Below are 26,287 nucleotides of genomic sequence, written 5' to 3'. Positions count from 1 at the left end.
TGTTACTGATGGTAGGCTTTGTTACTTTGGTCCCAGCTCTCTGCAGGTCATTCACTAGGTCCCCCCGTGTGATTTTTGCTCACCGTTCTTGTGATCATTTTGACACCACGGGGTGAGATCTTGCGTGGAGCCCCAGATCGAGGGAGATTATCAGTGATTATGTCTTCCACTTCCATTTCCTAATAATTCCTCCCACAGTTGATTTCTTCAAACCAAGCTGCTTACCTATTGAAGATTCAGTCTTCCCAGCCTGGTGCAGGTCTACAATTTTGTTTCTGGTGTCCTTTGGCAGCTCTTTGGTCTTGGCCATAGTGGAGTTTGGAGTGTGACTGTTTGAGGTTGTGGACAGGTGTCTTTTATACTGATAACAAGTTCAAACAGGTGCCATGTACACAGGTAACAAGTGGAGGACAGAGTAGCCTCTTAAAGAAGAAGTTACAGGTCTGTGAGAGCCAGACATCTTGCTTGTATGTGACCAAATACTTATTTTCCACCATAATTTGCAAATAAATTCATAAAAATCCTACAATGTGATTTTATGGATTTTTTTTCTAATTTTGTCTGTCATAGTTGAAGTGTACCAATGATGACAATTACAGGCCTCTCTCATCTTTTTAAGTGGGAGAACTTGTACAATTGGTGGCTGACTAAATACTTTTTAGCCCCACTGTAGGTTACAGAAGAATCGGCATGCATTCATTCAATGCATTCAGTGCAGGCAAGTTCACATTATTGTCACATATTTTAGAATTTAATAATTTCTATATTCTATTTTAGGCAATATCATACTATTGTTCAACATGTAGGTCCTTAAATGACAATTAAATACTTAGAAAAAGTCCCTTAAACTCCTTGAATATGACATGCCATTGTCTGTTTGAACCCTGCTTTCAGTAAGTATAATCCGATGTTGTTGTATAGGTGGAGTTATTAGACAATTTGCATACACACACACACATACAATGAGGAGAAGAAGTATTTGATACACTGGCGGTTTTGCAGGGTTTCCTACTTACAAAGCATGTAGCGGTCTGTAATTTTTTTAATCATAGGTACACTTCAACTGTAAGAGATGGAAACAACTGTAAGTAGGAAACAAAAATCCAGAAAATCACATTGTATGATTTTTAAGTAATTAATTAGGATTTTATTGCATGACATAAGTATTTGATACATCAGAAAAGCAGAACTTAATATTTGGTACAGAAACCTTTTGCAATTACAGAGATCACACGTTTCCTGTAGTTCTTGACCAGGTTTGCACACACAGCAGCAAGGATTTTGGGCCCACTCCTCCATACAGTCCTTCTCCAGATCCTTCAGGTTTCGGGGCTGTCGCTGGGCAATACGGAATTTCAGCTCCCTCCAAAGATTTTCTATTGGGTTCAGGTCTGGAGACTGGCTATGCCACTCCAGGACCTTGAGATGCTTCTTACTTCTTAGTTGCCCTGGCTGTGTGTTTCGGGTTGTTGTCATGCTGGAAGTCCCAGCGACGACCCATCTTCAATGCTCTTACTGAGGGAAGGAGGTTGTTTGCCAAGATCTTGCGATATATGGCCCCATCCATCCTCCCCTCAATACAGTGCAGGCGTCATGTCCCCTTTACAGAAAAGCATCCCCAATGAATGATGTTTCCACCTCCATGCTTCACAGTTGGGATGGTTTTCTTGGGGTTGTACTCATCCTTCTTCTTCCTCCAAACACAGCAGGTGGAGTTTAGACCAAAAAGCTCTATTTTTGTCTCATCAGACCACATGACCTTCCCCCATTCCTCCCCTGGATCATCCAGATGGTCATTGGTAAACTTCAGACGGGCCTGGACATGCGTTGGCTTGAGCAGGGGGACCTTGTGTGCTTTGCAGGTTTTTAATCCATGACGGTGTAGTATGTTACTAATGGTTTTCTTTGAGACTGTGGTCCCAGCTCTCTTCAGGTCATTGACCAGGTCCTGCTGTGTAGTTCTGGGCTGATCCATCACCTTCCTCATGATCATTGATGCCCCACGAGTTGAGATCTTGCATGGAGCCCCAGACCGAGGGTGATTGACCGTCATCTTGTACTTCTTCCATGTTCTAATAATTGCGCCAACAGTTGTTGCCTTCTCTAGTCTTGGCCATTGTGGAGAGGTTGGAGTCTGTTTGATTGAGTTTGTGGACAGGTATCTTTTATACAGGTAACAAGTTCAAACAGGTGCAGTTAATACAGGTAATGAGTGGAGAACAGGAGGGATCCTTAAAGAAAAACTAACAGGTCTGTGAGAGCTGGAATTCTTAATAGTAGGTTGGTGATCAAATACTTATGTCATGCAATAAAATGCAAATTAATGTGATTTTCTGGATTTTTGTTTTAGATTCCGTCACTCACAGTTGAAGTTATGATAAAAATTACAGACCTCTGCATGCTTTGTAAGTAGGAAAACCTGCAAAATCGGCAGTGTATCAAATACTTGTTCTCCCCACTGTATCTGTGAAACTGCATACAAATATGTTTGATTTGTTTCAAACCATTTTAAAATGTTTAGCGCAATATCACACTTTTGCCCCATTATTTATAGAAAGAACCACTTGTATCTCTCAAATAAGCTGTGGATGTGAGTCAAGGAGATTGTCCAGTGACAGTTTAAGATTAGCTGCTAAAGTGGCTGAGGTTGAAATACATTGAAGGCTGGACCCATCTGCTGAGCTACACCTCAGGAGGGGGATGGCTGCAGATACCCTTTATCAACTGGATGTTGAACTTGCTGTGGGTAAGTCTGGTAGAATAGCTCTGGAATTTGCTGCGAGTAAGATATGTACTTTGACTGAAGAGCTGGGTATGGAATGTGTTGTGGGTACTCTGGAGCAGGGTGAGGAACTTGCTGCAGTTCCAAAGTACCCAAAAGTGCTATAAGTAGAAGTACTGAAATGGCAGTAAGAACTGAAATGGACAATATGAACATTCTAAAGGCTAAGTAGCAGAAGGCAAACAATAGGGCAGTAAAGCGTTAAAAAAAGGTTCAAACATCTGATAAGAACCTATAGAACAATTCAAAGTACATACAGTAGCAACAACATAAATCAGAAAAATAACTCCCTTCAATCAATGATGCATACTGGAGTGTCATAGGATGACACTGATGTTGATTTTGTCTATCCCACCAGACCCGTTCAAATACTAAAACCAACTGTGAACCAACTATATTAATTTGTGTACAGGTCAAAACACGTTTGAAACATTCATTAACATTCAGCTAGCTTGCTGTTGCTAGATACGTTTTTTCTTGGGGATAAACATTGATTGGGTTGTTATTTTACCTGAAATGCGTATGGTTCTTTCTTTTGTTGGATCTTTTGTAGAATTTTTACCCATTTTGAGTTACACAAAATTGTGTTTTCTCTATTCCAACAATTAATACACAGACATAAGGGGAAACATTGTTTTTAGTTGGTCTTCTTTGATTAATCGTGTTTCATTCATTCTTCTTTTTCTTCTGTGGATTTTATATGGCGTTTGGCAACCATTGTTGTGTATGCTAAGAAGTAGTTTGGAGGTAGATCACGATATTGTGATATACCTTACTGATATTTATATCAAACAATATCATATCAAATGATAAATATTGGTTCTTTTAAATACAGTAATAGTGAGTTGCTGAAGCCAACACAGTAATAATAAAACATATATAAGTTTACAGTAGTGTCCACAAAGTTTTCCTTGATGATATCAGAATCTCATTATGCAACCATCATACCTGGTCTAGACTGTGTTCTTGCCTGTGGCAATGGTTACAGTGCCTTGCAAAAGTATTCATCCCCCCTGGTGTTTTTCCTACTTGTTGCATTACAACCTGTAATTTAAATGGATTTTAATTTGGATTTCATGTAATGGACATACACAAAATAGTCCAAATTGATGAAGTGAAATGAAAAAAATTACTTGCTTAAATAATATTAATAATAATAATTTTAAACTGAAAAGTGTTGCATGCATATGTATTCACCCCCTATGCTATGAAGACCCTAAATAGGATCTGGTGCAACCGATTACCTTCAGAAGTCACATAAATAGTGAAATAAAGTCCACCTGTGTGCAATCTAAGTGTCACATGATCTGTCACATGATCTCAGTATATATACACCTGTTCTGAAATGCCCCAGAGTCTGCAGAACCACAAAGCAAGGGGCACCACCAAGCAAGCGGTACCATGAAGACCAAGGAGCTCTCCAAAAAGGTCAGAGACAAAGTTGTGGAGAAGTACAGATCAGGGTTGGGTTCTAAAAAATATCATAATCTTTGAACATCCCACGGAGCACCGTTAAATCCATTATAAAAAATTGAAAGAATATGGCACCACAACGAACCTGCCAGGAGAGGGCCGTCCACCAAAACTCACGGACCAGGCAAGGAGGGCATTAATCAGAGAGGCAACAAAGAGACCAAAGATAACCCTGAAGGAGCTACAATGCTCCACAACAGAGATTGGAGTGTCCGTCCATAGAACCACTTAAAGCCGTACACTCCACATAGCTTAGCTTTATGGAAGAGTGGCCAGAAAAAAAGCCATTGTGTCACGCCTTGGTCATAGTATTTTGTGTTTTCGTTATATATTTGGTCAGGCCAGGGTGTGACATGGGTTTATTTTGTTGTATTTCGTATTGGGGTGTTGTAGGCATTGGGATTGCGGCTGAGTAGGGGTGTAGCATAGGTTTGGCTACCTGAGGCGGTTCTCAATCAGAGTCAGGTGATTCTCATTGTCTCTGATTGGGAACCATATTTAGGTAGCCGGGGTTTCACTGTGTATTTCGTGGGTGATTGTTCCTGTCTCTGTGTAGTTGTTCACCAGACAGGCTGTATAGGTTCTCGCGTTCCGTTTGTTGTTTTTTGTATATTTATAAGTTATTTCATGTATCGCGATTCTTCATTAAAGTACATGAATAACCACCACGCTGCATTTTGGTTCGACTCTCCTTCAACAAACGAACGCCGTTACACATTGCTTAAAGAAAAAAATAAGCAAACACGTTTGTTGTTCGCCAAAAGGCATGTGGGAAAGTACCCAAACATCTGGTCAGATGAGACAAAAATGTAGCTTTTTGGCTATGTCTGGCACAAACCCAACACCTCTCATCACCTGAGAACACCATCCCCACAGTGAAAGCATGGTGGTGGCAGCATCATGCTGTGGTGATGTTTTTCATTGGCAAGGACTGGGAAATTGGTCAGCATTTAATGAATGATGGATGGTGCTAAATACAGGAACATTCTTGAGGGAAACCTGTTTCAGTCTTCCAGAGATTTGAGACTGGGACGGAGGTTCACCTTCCAGCAGGACAATGACCCTATGCATACTGCTAAAGCAACAGCCGAGTGGTTTAAGGGGAAACATTTAATTTTTTTGCAATTGCCTTGTCAAAGCCCAGACCCCAATCCAATTGAGAATCTGTGGTATGACTTAAAGATTGCTGTACACCAGCCAACTTGAAGGAGCTGGAGCAGTTTTGCCTCGATGAATGGGCAAACATCCCAGTGACTAGATGTGTCAAGCTTATAGAGACATACCCCAAAAGACTTGCTTCTGTAATTGCTGCAAAAGGTAACTTTGGTGGGGGAGTGAATAGTTATACACTCTCAAGTTTTCAGTTTTTTTGTTTTATTTCTTGTTTGTTTCACAATAAAAACATATTTTGCCTCTACAAATGTAGTTGGCATGTTGTGTAAATCAAATGATACAAGCCCCCCAAAAATCAATTTTAATTCCAGGCTGTAAGGCTTGTGAATACTTTACCTGTTGTGTAATGAGCACAAATAAAGATAGCTGTAAACCGTATTACTTTGTTTATTCACCAATGTCTTAATTTAGCTGGTCAGTTTTTTAAGAGCTTGTGTTATTGTCTTAGCATAAAACATGCTGTATGCCTCACATGACAATTTCATCTGACCTGCTAATGTGGCTCCTTTCACCTAAAAGTGACCATGGCTCTTTATTCAAAATTGGCCTTGAACCATGAAAAAATACCAAACTAATAACATAAAACCTAAAAAGTAGCATATTGTTACGTCAGAAAGGTGGAATGTGATCAGGAATAAATGTTTACCCGACAAAAAGATTGCTCATATTTTGGTAGGTTAAAAAACATTATGCTATTAAGTAATAACATTGTCACCAGATAATAGGGTGGGTGGTCCTTCTGTAGCTCAGTTGGTAGAGCATGGCACTTGTAATGCCAGGGTAGTGGGTTCGATTCCCGGGACCACCCATACGTAGAATGTATGCACACATGACTGTAAGTCGCTTTGGATAAAAGCGTCTGCTAAATGGCATATATTATTATTATTATTATTAATATAGCTTACATGAAAATGCCTGCAAAAATGAATATCTGCAGTAAATGCATTTTCAAATGCAAAACTATGCATTTCAGACTTCAAATAAATAGTTGCACTGGCAAACTGAGAAAAAGTGGAATAATGCACAAAGTATGGAAAAACAAGCACACTAATTACCCTATAGTTTAGCCCATTTTAAGGAATAGGAATTGTTCTACTGACTTACATTAGCTATTGTGAAAGACCAAATAAATTAAAAAGATGTGTGGTAAATGTGAGTGAGTCATAGTTGGAGGCAAAAATGCTGTCAGGAGACTGCACTTGAGCCTATTTTAATGATTGTTTATTGAGGATTTTTTTGTTTGTTTAAAGCTTATTTTCTGTAACTCTACATAGTATAACTTGACGCATGGCATGTTTTGTTCAGGCTTTTTCATGATAATATTGATAGGGAAAATAAAGGAGAATATTTTCACAAATGTTTATCCGCTAAGAAATACTGTATGTTGTAATATTGTAATTTATTTGACCCATTATTTATTATTTACATATTTCTCAGAAAATTATTCACATTCAAGCAGCTGAGCTACTTCCCAAGCAGTCTTTTTTTTGACTCCTTGACTATAGAATGTTGTAGTTCAGCCGCTGAATGTCATAAAGATGAACAATATCCTCATGTGCATCATGAGTCACACAATGGACTACTTACCAAGCAGTCTTTTTTTGACTCCTTAACTATAGAATGTTGTAGCTTAGCCACTGAATGTCATAAAGACGAACCATATCCTCATGTGCATCAGAATCACGTCTCTCTTGTGGAATTTGCACTTGTTTCTAGCCTAAATCATCGCAGAGTCGTTATAGATTGCTTCATGTAATCAAGATACATATTTTCCCCTTCAAAATCTGAAAGTAACAAGAGGTATGCTTTTGCCCTTTTCTTTAACAAGAGGTAGGGCATACCCTGACATAGCCCCTCAATTCAAGCACTGATGATAACAATAACAGGATGAGTCAACGCAAGGGTCCATACAATACATACCTAGACACGCCTCCTTGATTTCTGTCTTATCTGTCCGCTGAATGATCTTCACCACAAATATCACAGCCAACGGAGTGAGAAATGAAATCGCCTGGGAAGAAAACAAGAAGAAAACACAATCTAGACACATACAACACACATTGCTGTCAATTACAGAAACTCTTAATCTTTTCACAAAGAGGTCCCCTAAAGCATTATCTTTCCACTGGAAGTGTGCAGTGTGATATCTTCAATGGAGAGTTTTATTCCAAATATTGATAAATGAGCTGCCACCAACAAGGTTCTTTATTGTGCTCTGGAGTCTCCTGCACTAAAGGGATAGTTCTGTTTGGTGTTCAGTGGCTGTAATTTCATAGGATACTTGGGCCATCGCAACTCCCAAGTAATTATTTCTACCTCAATGTGTTAATTACTTTCGGCCCAAAATCAATTATCCTTCAGGTTCTGCAGTGGGGGGGGGGTTGTTTCTTAAGATGTGTAGCACATTGATGTGCACAGCGCAATTAATTTCCCTTGAGATAGAGATCCTTGGACGTTCGACTCTCATTCATCGTATCAGTTTAGCAATCTGTGTCAAAATGACTATCGCTCTCTGCCAATAATAACCTCACCAGGGAGATCATAGCAGGTCTATTAGAGAACAGACTGAGTAGGGCTCTTTAAATTCTGGGATGATGGATAACTATGGAATAGGTACAGGATAGACACAGTCCTGTCTGGGTGCAGCACATAAGTGATAGAGGGAGAAGCAGAGAGTGTGTATTGTTGCTTTGTCAACACAAATGTGTAATTTTGTCATGACAATTTAAGTGCTTGCGTACTTGGGTTTTGTGTGTGTCTGTGTACATGCATTTTAGGATGTGAGCCTGAGGCTCTGTACTTTTATAGTTGTAGATCCTGGCAAATGCCAAAGATATTACCGCTCATGACATCATGGAGGTGAAAATAATATATTCCATCCTGCCTATTTTAATTTCCAGATATATTTTCCTCAGTTCAGGGACATGCTCAGATGGATGACCTTAAAGAGAGCTAGTGTCTGTCATCAGAGATGCAAACACTTTCCCTGAGATACCATTTGCGTCCCAAATGGCGCACTATCCACTTAATATGGGCCACTATTTTTGACCAGGGCCCATAAAATAATGTACTATATAAAGAACAGGGTTCCATTTGCAATGCACACACTGTGTATTGACCCCTCTGAAGGCAATCTTTCATTCACTGATGTTTTATTGCACCTTGTCATTGACAGAGACACGGCCTGCAACGAAAACATGCGGTCTCTCCTTCACTGCAGCCGAGGTGAGTAAGACATTTAAACGTGTTAACCCTCGCAAGGCTGCAGGCCCAGACGGCATCCCCAGCCGCGCCCTCAGAGCACGCGCAGACCAGCTGGCCGGTGTGTTTACGGACATATTCAATCAATCCCTATACCAGTCTGCTGTTCCCACATGCTTCAAGAGGGCCACCATTGTTCCTGTTCCCAAGAAAGCTAAGGTAACTGAGCTAAATGACTACCGCCCCGTAGCACTCACTTCCGTCATCATGAAGTGCTTTGAGAGACTAGTCAAGGACCATATCACCTCCACCCTACCTGACACCCTAGACCCACTCCAATTTGCTTACCGCCCAAATAGGTCCACAGACGATGCAATCTCAACCACACTGCACACTGCCCTAACCCACCTGGACAAGAGGAATACCTATGTGAGAATGCTGTTCATCGACTACAGCTCGGCATTCAACACCATAGTACCCTCCAAGCTCGTCATCAAGCTCGAGACCCTGGGTCTCGACACCGCCCTGTGCAACTGGGTACTGGACTTCCTGACGGGCCGCACCCAGGTGGTGAGGGTAGGCAACAACATCTCCTCCCCGCTGATCCTCAACACGGGGCCCCACAAGGGTGCGTTCTGAGCCCTCTCCTGTACTCCCTGTTCACCCACGACTGCGTGGCCACGCACGCTCCAACTCAATCATCAAGTTTGCGGACGACACAACAGTGGTAGGCTTGATTACCAACAACGACGAGACGGCCTACAGGGAGGAGGTGAGGGCCCTCGGAGTGTGGTGTCAGGAAAATAACCTCACACTCAACGTCAACAAAACTAAGGAGATGATTGTGGACTTCAGGAAACAGCAGAGGGAACACCCCCCTATCCACATCGATGGAACAGTAGTGGAGAGGGTAGCTAGTTTTAAGTTCCTCGGCATACACATCACAGACAAACTGAATTGGTCCACTCACACTGACAGCGTCGTGAAGAAGGCGCAGCAGCGCCTCTTCAACCTCAGGAGGCTGAAGAAATTCGGCTTGTCACCAAAAGCTCTCACAAATTTCTACAGATGCACAATCGAGAGCATCCTGGCGGGCTGTATCAACGCCTGGTACGGCAACTGCTCCGCCCTCAACCATAAGGCTCTCCAGAGGGTAGTGAGGACTGCACAACGCATCACCGGGGGCAAACTACCTGCCCTCCAGGACACCTACACCACCCGATGTTACAGGAAGGCCATAAAGATCATCAAGGACATCAACCAACCGAACCACTGCCTGTTCACCTCGCTATCATCCAGAAGGCGAGGTCAGTACAGGTGCATAAAAGCTGGGACCAAGAGACTGAAAAACAGCTTCTATCTCAAGGCCATCAGACTGTTAAACAGCCACCACTAACATTGAGTGGCTGCTGCCAACACACTGTCATTGACACTGACCCAACTCCAGCCACTTTAATAATGGGAATTGATGGGAAATGATGTAAATATATCACTAGCCACTTTAAACAATGCTACCTTATATAATGTTACTTACCCTACATTATTCATCTCATATGCATATGTATATACTGTACTCCACATCATCGACTGCATCCTTATGTAATACATGTATCACTAGCCACTTTAACTATGCCACTTGGTTTACTTTGTCTACACACTCATCTCATATGTATATACTGTACTCGATACCATCTACTGTATGCTGCTCTGTACCATCACTCATTCATATATCCTTATGTACATATTCCTTATCCCCTTACACTGTGTATAAGACAGTAGTTTTGGAATTGTTAGTTAGATTACTTGTTGGTTATCACTGCATTGTCGGAACTAGAAGCACAAGCATTTCGCTACACTCGCATTAACATCTGCTAACCATGTGTATGTGACAAATAAAATTTGATTTGATTTGATTTGATTTGGGCATTACGTTTGTGACACCTGTCGCCAATCTTTATGAGTGGCGCATTATAAAAGGAACTAAATTTAATTGACTGCAGTTACAGTTTTTCTTGATTGTTTGATGGTTCACTTTTGAAAAACAATTAACACAGCCCAATAAACTGAATTTGTTTGCCAAACAACACTTTTGCTAAATACACTAAGGCCATAGAAATGTAATTAAATGTTTAATGGATGCCTGCCTTTACTTTTCCCCAAAAATGTATACAAATACAAATGTGTAACATTGGAAAGTTGTACTGACAAATTGCAAGATTATAGAACAAATAATGTTCTCAAGCATTCAGAGATACACTTTAAAGGGATACACAACTTCTTCTCAGAATTTTGGTTTAACTATGCATCTATTATACAGCCCATTTTCACCAGATGCGGCTTAGGTAAGAGACGTTCTGCACTCATTCATTTTCAAAGAGGGCACGCAGAGAAATTTGCGGTGATTGTGGGAAGGTGAGCAGCGAGAACCCTGCTGGCGGAGTGGTAGAAAGGTTCAGCTCTGCTCAACTTAATGCAAATGTCACACGGCCACCGCTGCCTTTATCCAATCAGGTGAGGAGCAAAACCAAAAAAAGAAGGTAGAAAGCCAATCATCGCAGTATCTGGTTTTCCAATTCTATGTGATGTCGCTTTAATAAAATCCAGAGACAAAATCTGAATCTCAATGGCAGGAGGATTGCAGAGATTATTGGTGTTGATGATAGATCAAGAGAAATGTGCACAACAATGTTTGCTTGTGCTGCTAGTTAGTTATGAAACTTCAAAACTGTGATCAAAGCACCATTTGTGAATGTGTTGACTAAATTAAATTGCGAAATTTGCCCACCAAAGGACAGAATTCACCAGTAACACACATTATAACACTGTTAATTAAACACTAAGCATGAATTTCCAGTGATATAATATTGTACCAATTGGATTATGGTATTTTACCATCACTCATATATTATAAACTCAGCAAAAAAGAAACATCCCTTTTTCAGGAACGTCTTTCAAAGATAATTAGTAAAAATCAAAGTAACTTCACAGATCTTCACTGTAAAGGGTTTAAACACTGTGTCCCATGCCATAAACAATTAAAGAACTTGCACTGTGGAATGGTGCATGGTGAACTAACAGCTTACAGACGGTAGGCAATTAAGGTCACAGTTATGAAAACTTAGGACACTAATGAGGCCTTTGTACTGACTCTTTCTACTGACTCTGATGCCCAGGGTCCCAGCTCATCTGTTATGCTGGTGAGTGAGGACCCAAAAGCGGTTTAACAGAAACAGAGTCTTTTAATGTTCAAACACAGGGAAAACATAAATCCTCTTCAGATGTATCGGTTGACTAGTCCCCTTCTAGCAGCAGAGGAGAATAGCAGGGCTAGCGTCAACAGACTGCAGGTCCCTCCAGGTAGGCGCGGGCCGTAGAGGACAGAGGCACCTGATCAGACGCAGCATCTAACGAAGAGGCAGATAACGACAGGACAGAACAAGGGCGAAGCAAACGAGAATCCGACAAAGACAGAAGCAGAAACAGAGAGAGAAATAGAGACCTAATCAGAGGGAAAAGAGGGAACAGGTGTGAGAGAGTAAACAAGGTCGTTAGAGGAGAATGAGGGACAGCTGGGAGAAGGAAAGGGACCATAGAGAGAGAGAGATAGAGGGAGAGAAGGTAACCTAATACGACCAGCAGGGGGAAACGAAGAGAAGAGAAAGAACAGGAACAAGACATAACATGACAATACATGACATCATCAGCATGAATGTGCCTTAGCCATGCTGCAAGGAGGCATGAGGACTACAGAGGTGGCCAGGGCAATACATTGCAATGTCCGTACAGTGAGACGCCTAAGACAGCGCTGTGAGACGCCAGACACCTGACTCATTCAGCTCCCATTCCCCCCTCATTCACAGTAGAAGCGTCAAACAAGGTTCTAAAGACTGTTGACATCTAGTGGAAGCCTTAGGAAGTGCAATATGACCCCATAGACACTGTATATTCGATAGGCAATGACTTGAAAAACTACAAACCTCAAATTTCCCACTTCCTGGTTGGATTTTTTCTCAGGTTTTTTGCCTGCCATATGAGTTCTGTTATACTCACAGACATCATTCAAACAGTTTTAGAAACTTGAAACTCAGAGTGTTTTCTATCCAAATCTACTATATGCATATTCTAGCTTTTAAGACTGAGTAGCAGGCAGTTTACTCTGGGCACCTTTTTATCCAAGCTACTCGATACTGCCCCAAGTCCCAAAAAAGTTGAGAAGATCACGGGTGAACAGCCACACCCGTTGATCCGATCAGAGGAGCCGAAGAGGCCTTCAGTGCCGGTGTGCCTGGTGTTGGGCAGATAAGCGGAGCAAAGCGGATCACACACTGATCAAAGTGCGGCGACATCTTCGAATGAACGCCTCGGCTGATGGCACCCTCGCTTCGGCCTCAGGGAACAGGGGGGGGTGAACCCGAACTGACACTCAAATGGCGACAGTCCAGTGGATGAGTTCGGCAGTGTGTTGTGAGCATTCTCCGCCCACACGAAGAACTGGTATCAGTTGCTGGCCTGGGTGGAGACAAAACAGCGAAGGAAATTCTTTAGCTCCTGGTTGGCCCGCTCCATTTGCCAATTCGACTGTGGGTGGAATCCCACCCGAGGAGAGACTCACCGACCCCGAGCATGGAGCAGAAGGCTTTCCAATACAGTACGACGAACTGGGACCCACGATCCGAGACAATGTCCTGGGGAAGTCCATGTAGTCGAAATACATGGGTAATCATGAGATCAGCGGTCTCCTTCATTGAGAGAAACTTGGGTAAGGCAATGAAATGTGCTGCCTTGGAAAACCTATCAACGACCACCGGGATAGTGGTAAGCCCTTGGGATGGAGGTACCCCTGTGATAAAGTCTTAGGACAGGTAGGACCAGGGCCAGCTGGGGATGGGCAGAGGTTGGAGAAAATCCCACATTGTGGCCCCGCATTGGGAAGACTTGCTTTGGGCAGAGGTGGAACAGGTCGCAATAAAGGATCTCACATCCTCAATTATTTTGGGCCACCAGAATTTCTGCCTCAGAAACTCCAGTGTCCGATTAACCCCTGGATGAACAGTTCATTGAGAGGAGTGTCCCCATTGTAGAACTCGGGAACGGGCTGGTAGTGGGTCCCCCGCCGGGGTCAGGTTCTTGGGTCTGGGCTTGTCGGACCATGGTCTCAATACTCCATATTACAGGGGCAACAATGCAGGAGCTGGGGATGATGGGCTCGGAGTCCCTCTCCTCGTTAGAGCCATCGTGTTGGCAGGACAATGCATCTGCTTTCTCATTCTTGGATCCCGGGCGATAAGCTAGTATGAAAACGAAACTGTTAAAAAAACTATTGGCTTCTTGAATGGAGACCAAGTTCTTGTGGTCTGTCCAGATCACAAACAGATGAGTTACCCTCTCCAACCAGTGTCTCAACCCCTCAAGGGCTCACTTAACAGCCAAGAGCTCCCGGTTGCCTACATCGTATTTGGGTTCCAAGCGAGAACAGTTTGGAGAGAAAGGAGCATGGGTGTAGTTCTTGTCATCCTCGTTCCGCTGTGAATGGACCGCCCCTGCTCCAGTGTCCAAGGTGTCCACCTCTACCACAAAGGGACGAGTAGGATCAGGAAGAATGAGGATGGGTCCAGAGATGAAATGTCCCTTGAGCTCCATGAATGCCCTGTCAGCCTCGGGAGTACAGCATAAACAGCTCTGGGACTTACGGTTCAGGACCGTGCGAGGCACTGCCACCTTCACCAAAGTTGCGTATAAAACACCTGTAAAAATGGGCAAACCTCAGGAACTGCTGGACCTGCTTGAGTGAGGTGGGACGGAGCCAGTCGGCGACCACCTCAACCTTTACGGGTCTATTTGCATGCCTACGGTAGAGATATTGTGACCCAGGAAGGACAATTGTTATACTTGGAAATCACACTTCTCTATCGGGACATATAGTTGGCACTGCAGGAAGCTTCTCAGTACTTGGTGGAAGTGCAATGTGTGTTCTGGAAGCGATTTGAAGAAGATCCGGATATCTTTGAAATAACAAACACGAACCGATTCAACATATCCCTAAGACTGTCATTGACCAATGCATGAAAGACTACTGGTGAGTTACATAATATGAAGGGCATGACTAAATACTCATAGTGACTAGGTGTGTTAAAGGCAGTTTCCCAAATATCTCCCTCCCTAATTCTCACCAGATTGTAAATGTTATATACAGCTGAATTCTGACATTTACATACACCTTAGCCAAATACATTTAATATCAGTTTATCACAATTCCTGACATTTAATCCGAATAAAAATTCCTTGTTTAAGGTCAGTTAGGATCACCACTTTATTTTAAGAATGTGAAATGTCAGAATAATAGTAGAGAGAATGATATATTTCTTCCATCACATTCCCAGTGGGTCAGAAGTTTACATACACTAAATTAGTATTTGGTAGCATTGCCGTTAAATTCTTTAACTTGGGTCAAACGTTTCGGGTAGCCTTCCACAAGCGTCCCACAATAATTTGTGATGGCCACTCCAATACCTTGACTTGGTTATCCTTAAGACCTTGGATATTAGGATGATCCCTTATTTGAATTGCTAGCGATTCAAGGGCAACAGGGAAGAGCAGATGACTGAGTGGGCAACCCTGTTGGCCACATTTATGCAGTTGAAAGGGACTGGATTTGTCGCTGTCAGAATAGAGGATGTTGGGCAGGTGTAGAGTATTTTGACCCAGGTGATAAATGAGTCGCCAAATCCAAATCGAGTGAGTGCTTCGCACATATAGGACCATTCTATTTGGTCAAATGCTTTTTGACCATCTAGCGATATAACAGCCACCTTGGAGCGCTTCCCCTGATTTGCATAATTAATGTTCAGCAGCCTGTGCACATTGGACAAAGAGAATCTGCCGGGGATAAACCCTGTCTGATCCGGGTGAATAATGGTTGTTACGTGTTTGTTCAACCTATTAGCAAGCACTTTAGTGATATTATTTTGCAAAATTAAGCAATGCTATTGGTTTATATATTGCATGATCTATTGCCTCACTACCATTTTTTAACAGAAGGCAGGTATTGGCTTCATACAATGATTTTGGCAAAATATTATTTTCTGTTGAATCAGTGATCATCCTGAGTAATAGGGGAGCGAGAGCTTCACTGAAGGTTTTATTAAATTCACAGCCAAAACCATTCGGGCCTGCAGCCTTTCCAGTTGGGAAAGCTTTTATTGCCTCGATTACTTCCACTGTTGTGACATTTGAGTTCAATTCCTTTTTGGTGTAATCATCAGGTTTTGGCAGGCTGATAGAATCAAAGTAGGCTGATACATCAGAACCAGAAGCATCAGATACGTCATCGGAGCGCACAACAGAATATTGTACTGTCTACACTCGGTTTGTTGTTTATATGAAAACATTTTCATTCAATTGATTTTTAATCACAACTAAGGATTTCACGAAGCGGTTAGCCTTTGTGCCTGGGACTGCAAGTTTGTTTTCCGTTTTTTGCGTGAATTCTGTGATTGCAAGCTGGTTGTACGACAGACACATGTTGTCATCGTGGGAAAGATTCATTGTTACATTTTTTTAAACAACTGGTTGCTGTAGAGCCAACCTGGATACTAAGGAAATCCTGAAGGAAATCGACGAGTACCAACAGATTTACGCTATGGAGGAACAACATACCACATCATGGAAAGATCCTACAACCTCACAAAATAACTTTAACCTCTTGCTCCTACCTGACACGCGTCCCATCTAGACATCTGGAAATGCAAATGCGCTACGCTAAATGCTAATAGTACTAGTTAAAACTCAAACGTTCATTAAAATACACATGCAGGGTATTGAATTAAAGCTACACTCGTTGTGAATCCAGGCAACAAGTCAGATTTTTAAAATGCTTTTCGGCGAAAGCATGAGAAGCTATTATCTGATAGCATGTAACACCCCAAAAGACCCGCAGGGGACGTAAACAAAATAATTAGCATAGTCGTCGCTACACAAACCGCACAAATAAAATATAAAACATTCATTACCTTTGACCATCTTCTTTGTTGGCACTCCTAGATGTCCCATAATCACTATTGGGTCTTTTTTTCTATTAAATCGGTCCATATATAGCCTAGATATCGATCTATGAAGACTGTGTGATAAACGGAAAAAAATAGCGTCTTATAACGTAACGTCATTTTTTTAAAACAAAAAAGTTGACGATAAACTTTCACAAAACACTTCGAAATACTTTTGTAATGCAACTTTAGGTATTAGTACACGTTAATAAGCGATCAAATCAATCACGAGGCGATATTTATTCTATATGGGATACTTCTGGAAATAATGCCCGGGTAAATCTCAACCAAAATATCCGGTCGGAGACCTGAACAAATGGCTTGTCTCTTCTTCGTTTGACCAAGAAACAAAGCCTAGGCAAATGACAAGACTGTTGACATCGTGTGGAAGCTGTAGGTATTGAAACCTCAGCCCCATTTAATGTGGTTCGCCTTTATCAATGGGTTGAAGTGGCGGATGGATATATATTTCCATTTTCAGTGATCAGATTTTCCTGCGCTTTTCGATGAAACGCACGTTCTGTTATAGTCACAGCCGTGATTTAACCAGTTTTATAAACGTCTGAGTGTTTTCTATCCACACATACTAATCATATGCATATACTATATTCCTGGCATGAGCAGCAGGGCGCTGAAATGTTGCGTGATTTTTAACAGAATGTTCGAAAAAGTAGGGGGTAGGAGTAACAGGTTAACACGACAAAAAAATTGATTCATCTACAGACAAGGACGATTTTACTTACCATTGAAGTAGGGGCTCTGGCTGGAATCCATGAAACACTGGAAAAGTTGTGTGCAGAGGTAGCAGGGCTGAGGGGGGAGTTTAGAGTTCAGCCAGGGTGAAATTGTCATGCTCCAAAGAGAAAACAAGACACTCACAGCCAAGGAAAAAATCCACGATTCCAACATGGATTGTCTACTCAGGAGATCCTACTAGACATACAAAGTCTTGGGATCCATGAAAGTCTATTTTTTTCTGGGATTCCTGAGGACGCATCCAATATTCCCGAGGGAGCGATCAGAGAATTCATGCAACCTTCCTTGAAACTTCCTACAGAGACTGTAAACAAGGTGGCTTTCCACCGAGTAAACAGAGTTGGAGCTCGGAGTAACAAGACCAAGGGTCCCTGACCGATCATCGCAAATTTGAACACTACCAACAAAAGGAGCTGATCAAAAGCAGAAAGTGATCTTAAGTGAGCTTAATGTGAGCTTAATGTGTTTATTGTTTGTCTATCTTTTTTATGTATTTGTCTACAAGTTTATAAATGTTTACAACAAGCAAGGGGAAGATATCAGAATAGGGGCATTGGGGAATAATAATATATTCTACGGAATACATTTGTACTGTAGTGTAATGCAAGGTATCTTTCAGATCGTGTGAACACGTCAATTGCTTTGGAAATGCTGGGATGTGGTTTTCAATTATGTTAAAGGTAATTATGATGCAACTATGATGGTGATACGATATGGATTACAATTATCATTATGAACATTAACATTATACACACTACATGTTACACACATAGATGATCAACCATGGCAGAAATATTATTTATTTGGACATCACACATTTTAGTCTCTTATAGACTCTTATAGGCATCGTTCACACTCTCACTAAATCACATCCAATATCATACACATTAACCTCTCTGAGCACGGAACCCGGTAGCGGGCTGAAATTCCACAACATACGGTGATCGCTACATAAATAGTCATATTAAACATTCATGAAAATACAAGTGTCTCACATGTATCAAAAGCCTAGAATCTTGCTAATCCAATTGCGTTGTCAGATTTAAAAAATAATTTCCTGCGAAAGAATATGATGTGATTATCTGAGGATAGAGCTCCATTAAAAAAAACAATGTCAACAAGCACAGGCATATCATAATCACAAACTGCATTAAAATAAATCGTTTACCTTCGACGATCTTCGTCTGTTTGCAATCACAATGAATGATCTTTTGTTTGATAAAAACCGTTTTTATAGCCTAACACAAAACATTTTGTGGACCGCTTGTTTCGTGAATTCCATCTCATTCCATTTTCGACGACACATTCGAGGTGACTTTTCCAGTCATGTTTGGTTTCACTGCAATCAACTGGTTTGTTTGTTACACAACCAAACCTGATGGGTCATTTCACGGGGCGTATTGACTGAAAGAAACCGATTTGAAGACAACAAGTAATGACATCATTGTGCACCAATGATTTGCCCGCTGTTTCGTTGATTGACTGTATTTTAACCCAATGACCACTGATCGTCTTGAAATCTAGCTGGGTAGATAGCCAATGAGCTGAGCTAAACAGCAATAGGTCATATTTATGTGTTGCAAGACCAACCCATGTAGTAAACTCCGGCATAATGATAGACACTCGCTATTGAAGTTTCATACCGGAAGGAGCAACACATATTACGCACAGCGTTGTTTCGCATATTCAGCTGTTTATATATCAATCATTATGGCGACTAAGTCAGGGAAAGCTAAATCTAAGTCTAGATATACAGATGTACACACAATTTTTGAATAAATTGATCGGGAAAGTGAGACATGGTTGTATGACGATTCATTTAGCGATTCCCAAATGGAGGAATATTTTTGGAACGTGAGAGGACATCATTTTGGACTGGTAAGTTCTTCTCATGCTAATGCCCTTGTTTAAAATTAATAATATAAAATGTTATTTGTGATTTTTTTTTATTTTAGAAGCAATATACAGTATAAACGTGTAATGTCATGAAGTGTGAGAAGCGTGTGTCTGCCGCCCCACCCCTATCACGACTTCTCCCGAAGTCGTTGCCTCTCCTTGTTTGGGCGGTGCTCGGCGGCTGACGTTACCGGCCTTCTAGCCATCATTGATCCATTTTTCATTTTCCATTGGTTTTGTCTTGTCTTCCCACACACCTTTTTTCAATCCCATTCATTACCTGTTGTGTATTTAACCCTCTGTTTCCCCTCATGTCTTTGTCAGAGATTGTTTTATGTTGTATAGGTGCGTGACAAGTCCTCGTACCCATGTTAATTTATGTATTTAGTGTTTGGAGCATGTTAACCTCTTTAGTGTGACTTATATTAAAATACTCAATTTACACTCCATTTGACTCTCCTGCGCCTGACTTCCCTGTAACCTATACACACGACTCTGACAACCCCAACCCACATGAAATAGCCTATTTGAGGCTGTTGAGCGGAGGGCAGGCCCACAACAATGGCCAAAATGAAATGGAGACAGTAGATACAGATGGTCTGTTGTAATATAATAAAGACAGTAGATCTAGCTGGTCTGTCATAATATATTCAACATTATGTTCCATGTACTCATATTTATATATATGTTTATTATACCTGTTGATACACAGCTCATATGTGAAACTATTCTAACTGAACATTACCTTTCACAGTGACACTGACTCCGAATGGTAGCCCCCGGGGCCAAGCCGTCCATCCCCCACTGAAGCTGGTTCATCCAGCTCCTGCCACAAGTGGTGTTCATCTGCCCAAATGTATTTCTGCAGGCATGGATGTGCCTCAGGGCCAAAAGGGCACAGCATGGAGGCGTCGCTGTGTTCTTTGCTAAATTAAGTCCCCCATCACCTGCGCCACATGCTTGGTGACCCTCTGCTTTACAGCAGAAAGAGACTGCTATGGCACCTGGCATCAGTAGCACACTATTGTTAGAGCTTTGGCAAAGTGGGTGGGGTTATATCCTGCCTGTTTGGCCCTGTCCGGGGGTCTCATCGGATGGGGCCACAGTGTCTCCTGACCCCTCCTGTCTCAGCCTCCAGTATTTATGCTGCAGTAGTTTGTGTCGGGGGGCTAGGGTCCGTTTGTTATATGTGAAGTACCTCTTCTGTCTTATCCGGTGTCCTGTGTGAATTTAAGTATGCTCTCTCTAATTCTCTCTCTCTCTGAGGAGGACCTGAGCCCTAGGACCATGCGTCAGGACTACCTGGCATGATGACTCCTTGCTGTCCCCAGTCCACCTGGCCTTGCTGCTGTTCCAGTTTCAACTGTTCTGCCTGCGGCTATCGAACCCTAAACTGTTCATATTTACTCTTGAGGTGCTGTCCTGTTGCATCCTCTACAACTACTGTGATTATTATTATTTGACCCTGCTGGTCATCCATGAATGTTTGAAAATCTCAGCCATCTTCTGTTGTAATCTCCACCCGGCACAGCCAGAAGAGGATTGGCCACCCCTCATAGCCTGGTTCCGGTCTAGGTTTCTTCCTAGGTTTTGGCCTTTCTAGGGAGTTTTTCCTAGGGTTTTAGGCTGGGTTTATGTACAGCACTTTGAGATATTAGCTGATGTACAAAGGGTTATATAAATACATTTGAGAGGACTGAGGGTCTACCAAATATTGAAAGTGTATAAATAGTTAACCATGTTATTTTGTAAATGTATTTATTTATTTCTTCCTATTTTTTCCCTTATTTTTTTCTCCATTTCTTTGGGGGGGGGGTGTGTTAGAATACCATTTTGGCATTTTGTATATAGTTATTTGTTTCAAAAGGAGTTAAAACAAGGGTGTCCGCTGTCAACTATATCTATTCAGCATGGCCATTGAAATGCTAGCTATTAAGATCAGATCCAATAACAAAACAAAGGTGTCCATGTATGCCGATTACTGAAGTTTTATATTAACTAGCTAGATTCTTTATATCCACTGTTTCACAAGACGAGAGCCTGGTTTGCTGGTTCTCAGGAGTCCCTAAAACATTAAACAACACGAATTATAAATGAATTCTCCTTTCATAGCACCAGCTAGCTAGCTGGCTAATGTTAGCTAGTCAGATAATATAAGAAAATTGCTATTTAGCATGTTAACTCACATAGTCCTTTCAATTGTACATTTTTGCTTGACTCGTTATGACTTTATAACTACTTACATTTGGTTCCACTGTAATGTTTTGTCAGCCATCTTTGTTGAAGAAAGCCCCAGCTAAATTCCAAGCATCTGCCTCTAACCCTAGGAAGCTCTTTGCCACCTTCTCCTCCCTCCTGAATCCTCCCCCTCCCCCTCCTCTCTGCAGATGACTTCGTCAACCATTTTGAAAAGAAGGTCGACGACATCCGATCCTCGTTGCTAAGTCAAACGACATGGTTCTGCTCACACTGCCCCTACCCTGTGCTCTGACCTCTTTCTCCCCTCTCTCTCCAGATGAAACGTCTTGTGAGTGCTTGACCCTATCCCCTCCTCTCTTCCAGACCATTTCCGGAGACCTTCTCCCTTTACCTCACCTCGCTCATCAACTCATCCCTGACCGTTGGACGTCCCTTCCGTCTTCAAGAGATTGCACCCTTCTGAAAAAACCTACACTGTCAACAATTACAGACCAGTATCCCTTTTTCTTTCTTTTCTCTCAAAACTCTTGTAGGTGGCTCGCCAAGCTCCGTGGCGCATAGGTGTGCGGGCTCCGCACTGCTAAAGTATAACTTTTTCTATATTCTCAAATTAGTCATTGGAACCACTCGATATGATTGGTCATATAAAAACCTTGGGACCCAAATGCATAATGAATGCTCTAACTTCCCCTTGTAGTGGTCTGGAGAACTTAAGCCATAATGCTGGGTAACTAACTCCCGTGGTGCAAGCTCCCGTGGCGCATAGGTGTGTTCTAACTTTTGACTGGTACTGTATGTAAATTTGATATTTCTGTATTACATGTTTTATACATTTGCAAACATTCCCCCCAAAAAAATGTACTTTGTCATTATAGGGCATTGTGTGTAGATGGGTGAGAGATTCTTTTTTTAAATTCAGGCTGTGGAGTATGTCAAGGGGTATGAATAATTTAAGAATGCGCTGTATATTTCTACACAATATGGTGCAATGGTAATAGACAATAAAAACACCATGAACTTCAATAATCAGGCTAGGCTACAAACAGTACAACTGCATGCTTGCTTTGTCACTTTGTCTTCTCAAACGCGTCTTTGTATTTTAGCACTGCGCTAAATCCAGTCCATGGAAATACAGTAGTATTTACATCGTATTTACTATTCCGAATTGCTACTCACTGCATCTCTTCTTATCATTTATCAGAAAACAGTGGAATTGTTGTGCCTTTTTCACTTGATGTAGTGTGTAACATTCAGGCAGGGGACGGACACCAGCATTAGCTCCTTCTCTCCCTAAAAAAACTTGAATGTGTGTCATCATTCTCCATATTAGGGCATATTGTGACGTCTTTATGCGCAGTTGTGACCGATCTCCACTGCTGTGGCAGTCGGCTACATAAAATAATGATATAATCGCTAATGTTTGAGGTGAAAAAGTACATATTTCCTGACTTTAAAAAAATAGTACATTTGACAAAAATAGCTGATTCGGCCGTATGCTTTCACTTAAACAACGAGTTTGTCCACAGTTTTCAGATTTCTGAATGATGAATTCACTGTCAACAGAGCAGAGCTAGGCTTGCATCCAGCAACATCATGAGTCACATGTCTGGTTTTTGCAGCTGTTTCAGAACAGCACTACAGGAAGTGCGAGGAGGGAGGGCAAACTCCACGGAACTAGTTTCAATATATGGAATCACTTTGAAGTTCCTGGATTTTGGGTAAACGTCTCCTACTATCAAAACAGTATAATTTGGCATCTAAAGAGATTTATTTATCAAAAATAACTGACAGCTTAAAATGTTTTGGGCAACAGCTTAGCATAAAACATTGCTTCAGATGGGAGTTACACCATATATACAAAAGTTTGTGGTCACTTTCAAATGAGTGGATTCTGACATTACAGCAACACTCGTTGCTGACAGGTGTATAAAATCGAGCACACAACCATGCAATCTCCAATAGGCCACGATCAAAAAGAACAGATTGGAGATCTTACATCTAGACAAAAAGGAAATCTTCACTTGAGTATTCCACACAGAAACAAACCCTCTTCCCCTCCTTCTTGTAGCATTATGGTATGTGATTAAGTTCTTCCGACTGGCATGGAAGTGGCTAGAGTCTTCAGAGGTGTAATGATAATTAGGAGTCTGAAAATAGGGTATTTGACACAGTGTTCGACGTGGACAAAACTGACAGGGAAGCATAGGAATTATCAGAGCATTATCAGAGCATTCGACAATTCACATTTTATTGCAAAAGTAACACCATTCTCGTGACGAAGAAAACGTGGACAGGTTCTTTGCATAGTGACGCTAGTGTGAAGTGTTTTTGAAGAAGTTGCGGCTTGCAGTGCAGCTTTACTAACATCGGATCGGCTCTTTCCACTCCTGAGAACTGACAATGTGAATATGCTAACTCTAGGCTGTAGCCAGAAGTGACTAATGGACTATTGTGGATTCTGTCGCCATGGGCCTTCAGACACATCTCGGTAAGGGTAATTTGACCCAAATATAAACTTTGAAATTGAAAGGAAATTCACAAGCACCACAATGCCTACTTCACCAATGATATACAAAGGTTTTCCAGCACACCGCTTTGGCCTGCAACAGTAACTATGTTGTACTTCAAACAATGTATAGGCAGCTTTCTTAGGATTCAAATCCTCTCAAACAGCCTGATTCCTACTCTTAGGGGGGTTGCTCACACAATGTGAATTGTACTGCATACAAGTTAAAATAATGATTTCTTCACACACAAAACTAAGACATTATCCCATTCCACTACCTTAAGCTTTTTTTTATTATAAGAAAGCAGCTTTTATACTTACATGACAATCATCAGGCTTAAATTCACCTTTTATAATAAAGCATTACATGCATAATCGCATTTGCTTCACGGTTGATAATGGTGTTTTTCCGCTAATGGAACATTTGTTCTAATGTGCAATGTTCACATTGCTGTGCTTATAATGTGAAGAAATAGCCTAATAGTTTATCAACATTTTAAGCTAAACATTTTGATCTGTTATGTAATCCACATTGCGTAATAAAAGGTGTTTTGATGCTACTGGTTGTATTCATTTGGGATCTATTGCATCCCACAAGTGTCCCAGACTATGTTTTGAAATATTTATTTAGCGCACAGAACAGGTCAACTTTTATACTATGGAGGACAGTAGTTTGACATAGGCTGCTGTTTTTGGTGTACACCTAGCGGCAGGTAACTTGGTCACGAAAATCAGAAAAGCAATCAAATTAATCGACAGAAACATGGCAAAAGTGTTTTATAATCAATCTTCAAGGTGTTTTTCAAATATCTATTCGATAATATATCAACTGAGACAGTTGGCTTTTCACTAGGACCGGGAGGAAAAATGGCTACCTCTGTTTAGCGCAAAAATCACACTGAGAGCCAACAACTGACCAATTATGCAATGTGGACGTTTAAGCTCATTCTTCAAAATAAAGGCCTGAAACTACGTCTAAAGGCTGTAGACACCTTAGGGAAGCCACAGAAAAAGGAATCTGGTTGATATCCCATTCAATGCGCAATAGGGATGCATAGAAAGACTGGGGTTTCAAAATAAGAATCACTTCCTGATTGGATTTTTCTCAAGATTTCACCTGCAATATCAGTTCTGTTATACTCACAGACAATATTTTTACAGTTTTGGAAACTTTAGAATGTTTTCTATCCTAAGCTATATATATGCATATATGCATATTCTAGCATCTGGTCCTGAGAAATAGGCAATTTACTTTGGGAACGTTATTTTTCCAAAAATAAATATAGTGCCCCTTAGCTTCAAGAGGTTTTAAGGTAAATTGTTCCCCAAACTTGAAACTCACACGTTGCTTATGTATGCCAGTTAGGCTCTATTACACCCCTTCTAAAGCGGATTAACGTGCTTAATTTGAACTTCTCTAGGGTAGGGGCAGCATTCGGAATTTTGGATGAAAAGCATGCCCAAATTAAATGGCCTGCTCCTCGGGCCCAGAAGATATGACATGCATGTAACTGGTAGATTGGGATAGAAAACACTATAAAGTTTCCAAAACGGTTAAAATAGTGTCTGTGAGTATAACATAACTGATTTGGCAGGAGAAAACCTGAGAAAAATCCATTCAGGAAGTAGTTCTTTTTTTGGTTTTGTAGTTTTCTATTCAATGCCATTACAGTATCCATTGACTTCGGACTCAATTTGCAGTGGGTTAAAGATGTCACGTAGTAGAACTCTGTAAGTGTTGCTCTCCACTTGAAATCAATGGAATTAGAGTATGATAACTAAGGAGAATATTCTGGTGTTTGTTTGCAAATATGCAGACCTAAACACCCGTCTCCGGATTACATCTCAAACTAAGGGCAAACATGGCATCTGTGACAGAGGGAGAAGCGTCCATCATTGTATAAGTGTAAGAGTCTAGCTAGCTAGATATTACACATTTCAAATTTTGTCAGTCATTTTCATTTCAAGTCTCTTAGCTAGCTAAAATAATAATAAAATAATAAAAATAAAAATAATTCTTTCTACATGACCTTACATACCTGAAGGAAAAATTTTGACATTTGGTGTATGGTTGATGAGAAACTCCATACTGCAAATGTACGGTCCCTTACTAGATGTCAAATTTCCTAGAAAAACTCTTACACACACACACAGCTAGGACAGAGGGACACAGTGTGGGGCTTAGAGACACACAGAGCCTGCAATAGTTACCTTTGTTCGAACTATTAAAGCTACACTCGTTGTGAATCCAGCCAACAT

At 41.3% G+C, this 26,287-nt stretch overlaps 1 protein-coding gene across 1 annotated transcript in view; it reads right to left on the bottom strand.

Annotated features, from left to right (window-relative positions):
• LOC124047762 (phospholipid phosphatase 4-like) overlaps positions 1-26,287 on the bottom strand; it is a 118,244-nt gene that overhangs the window by 31,863 nt on the left and 60,094 nt on the right. Inside the window, exon 3 of the mRNA XM_046368073.1 lies at positions 7,349-7,439. Coding sequence (XP_046224029.1) covers positions 7,349-7,439 — 91 coding nt within the window. The remainder of the gene's footprint in view (positions 1-7,348; positions 7,440-26,287) is intronic.

Source organism: Oncorhynchus gorbuscha, linkage group LG11, assembly GCF_021184085.1.
Source record: "Oncorhynchus gorbuscha isolate QuinsamMale2020 ecotype Even-year linkage group LG11, OgorEven_v1.0, whole genome shotgun sequence".
Classification (NCBI taxonomy): domain Eukaryota; kingdom Metazoa; phylum Chordata; class Actinopteri; order Salmoniformes; family Salmonidae; genus Oncorhynchus; species Oncorhynchus gorbuscha.
This window is presented reverse-complemented; position numbering and strand designations above follow the sequence as displayed.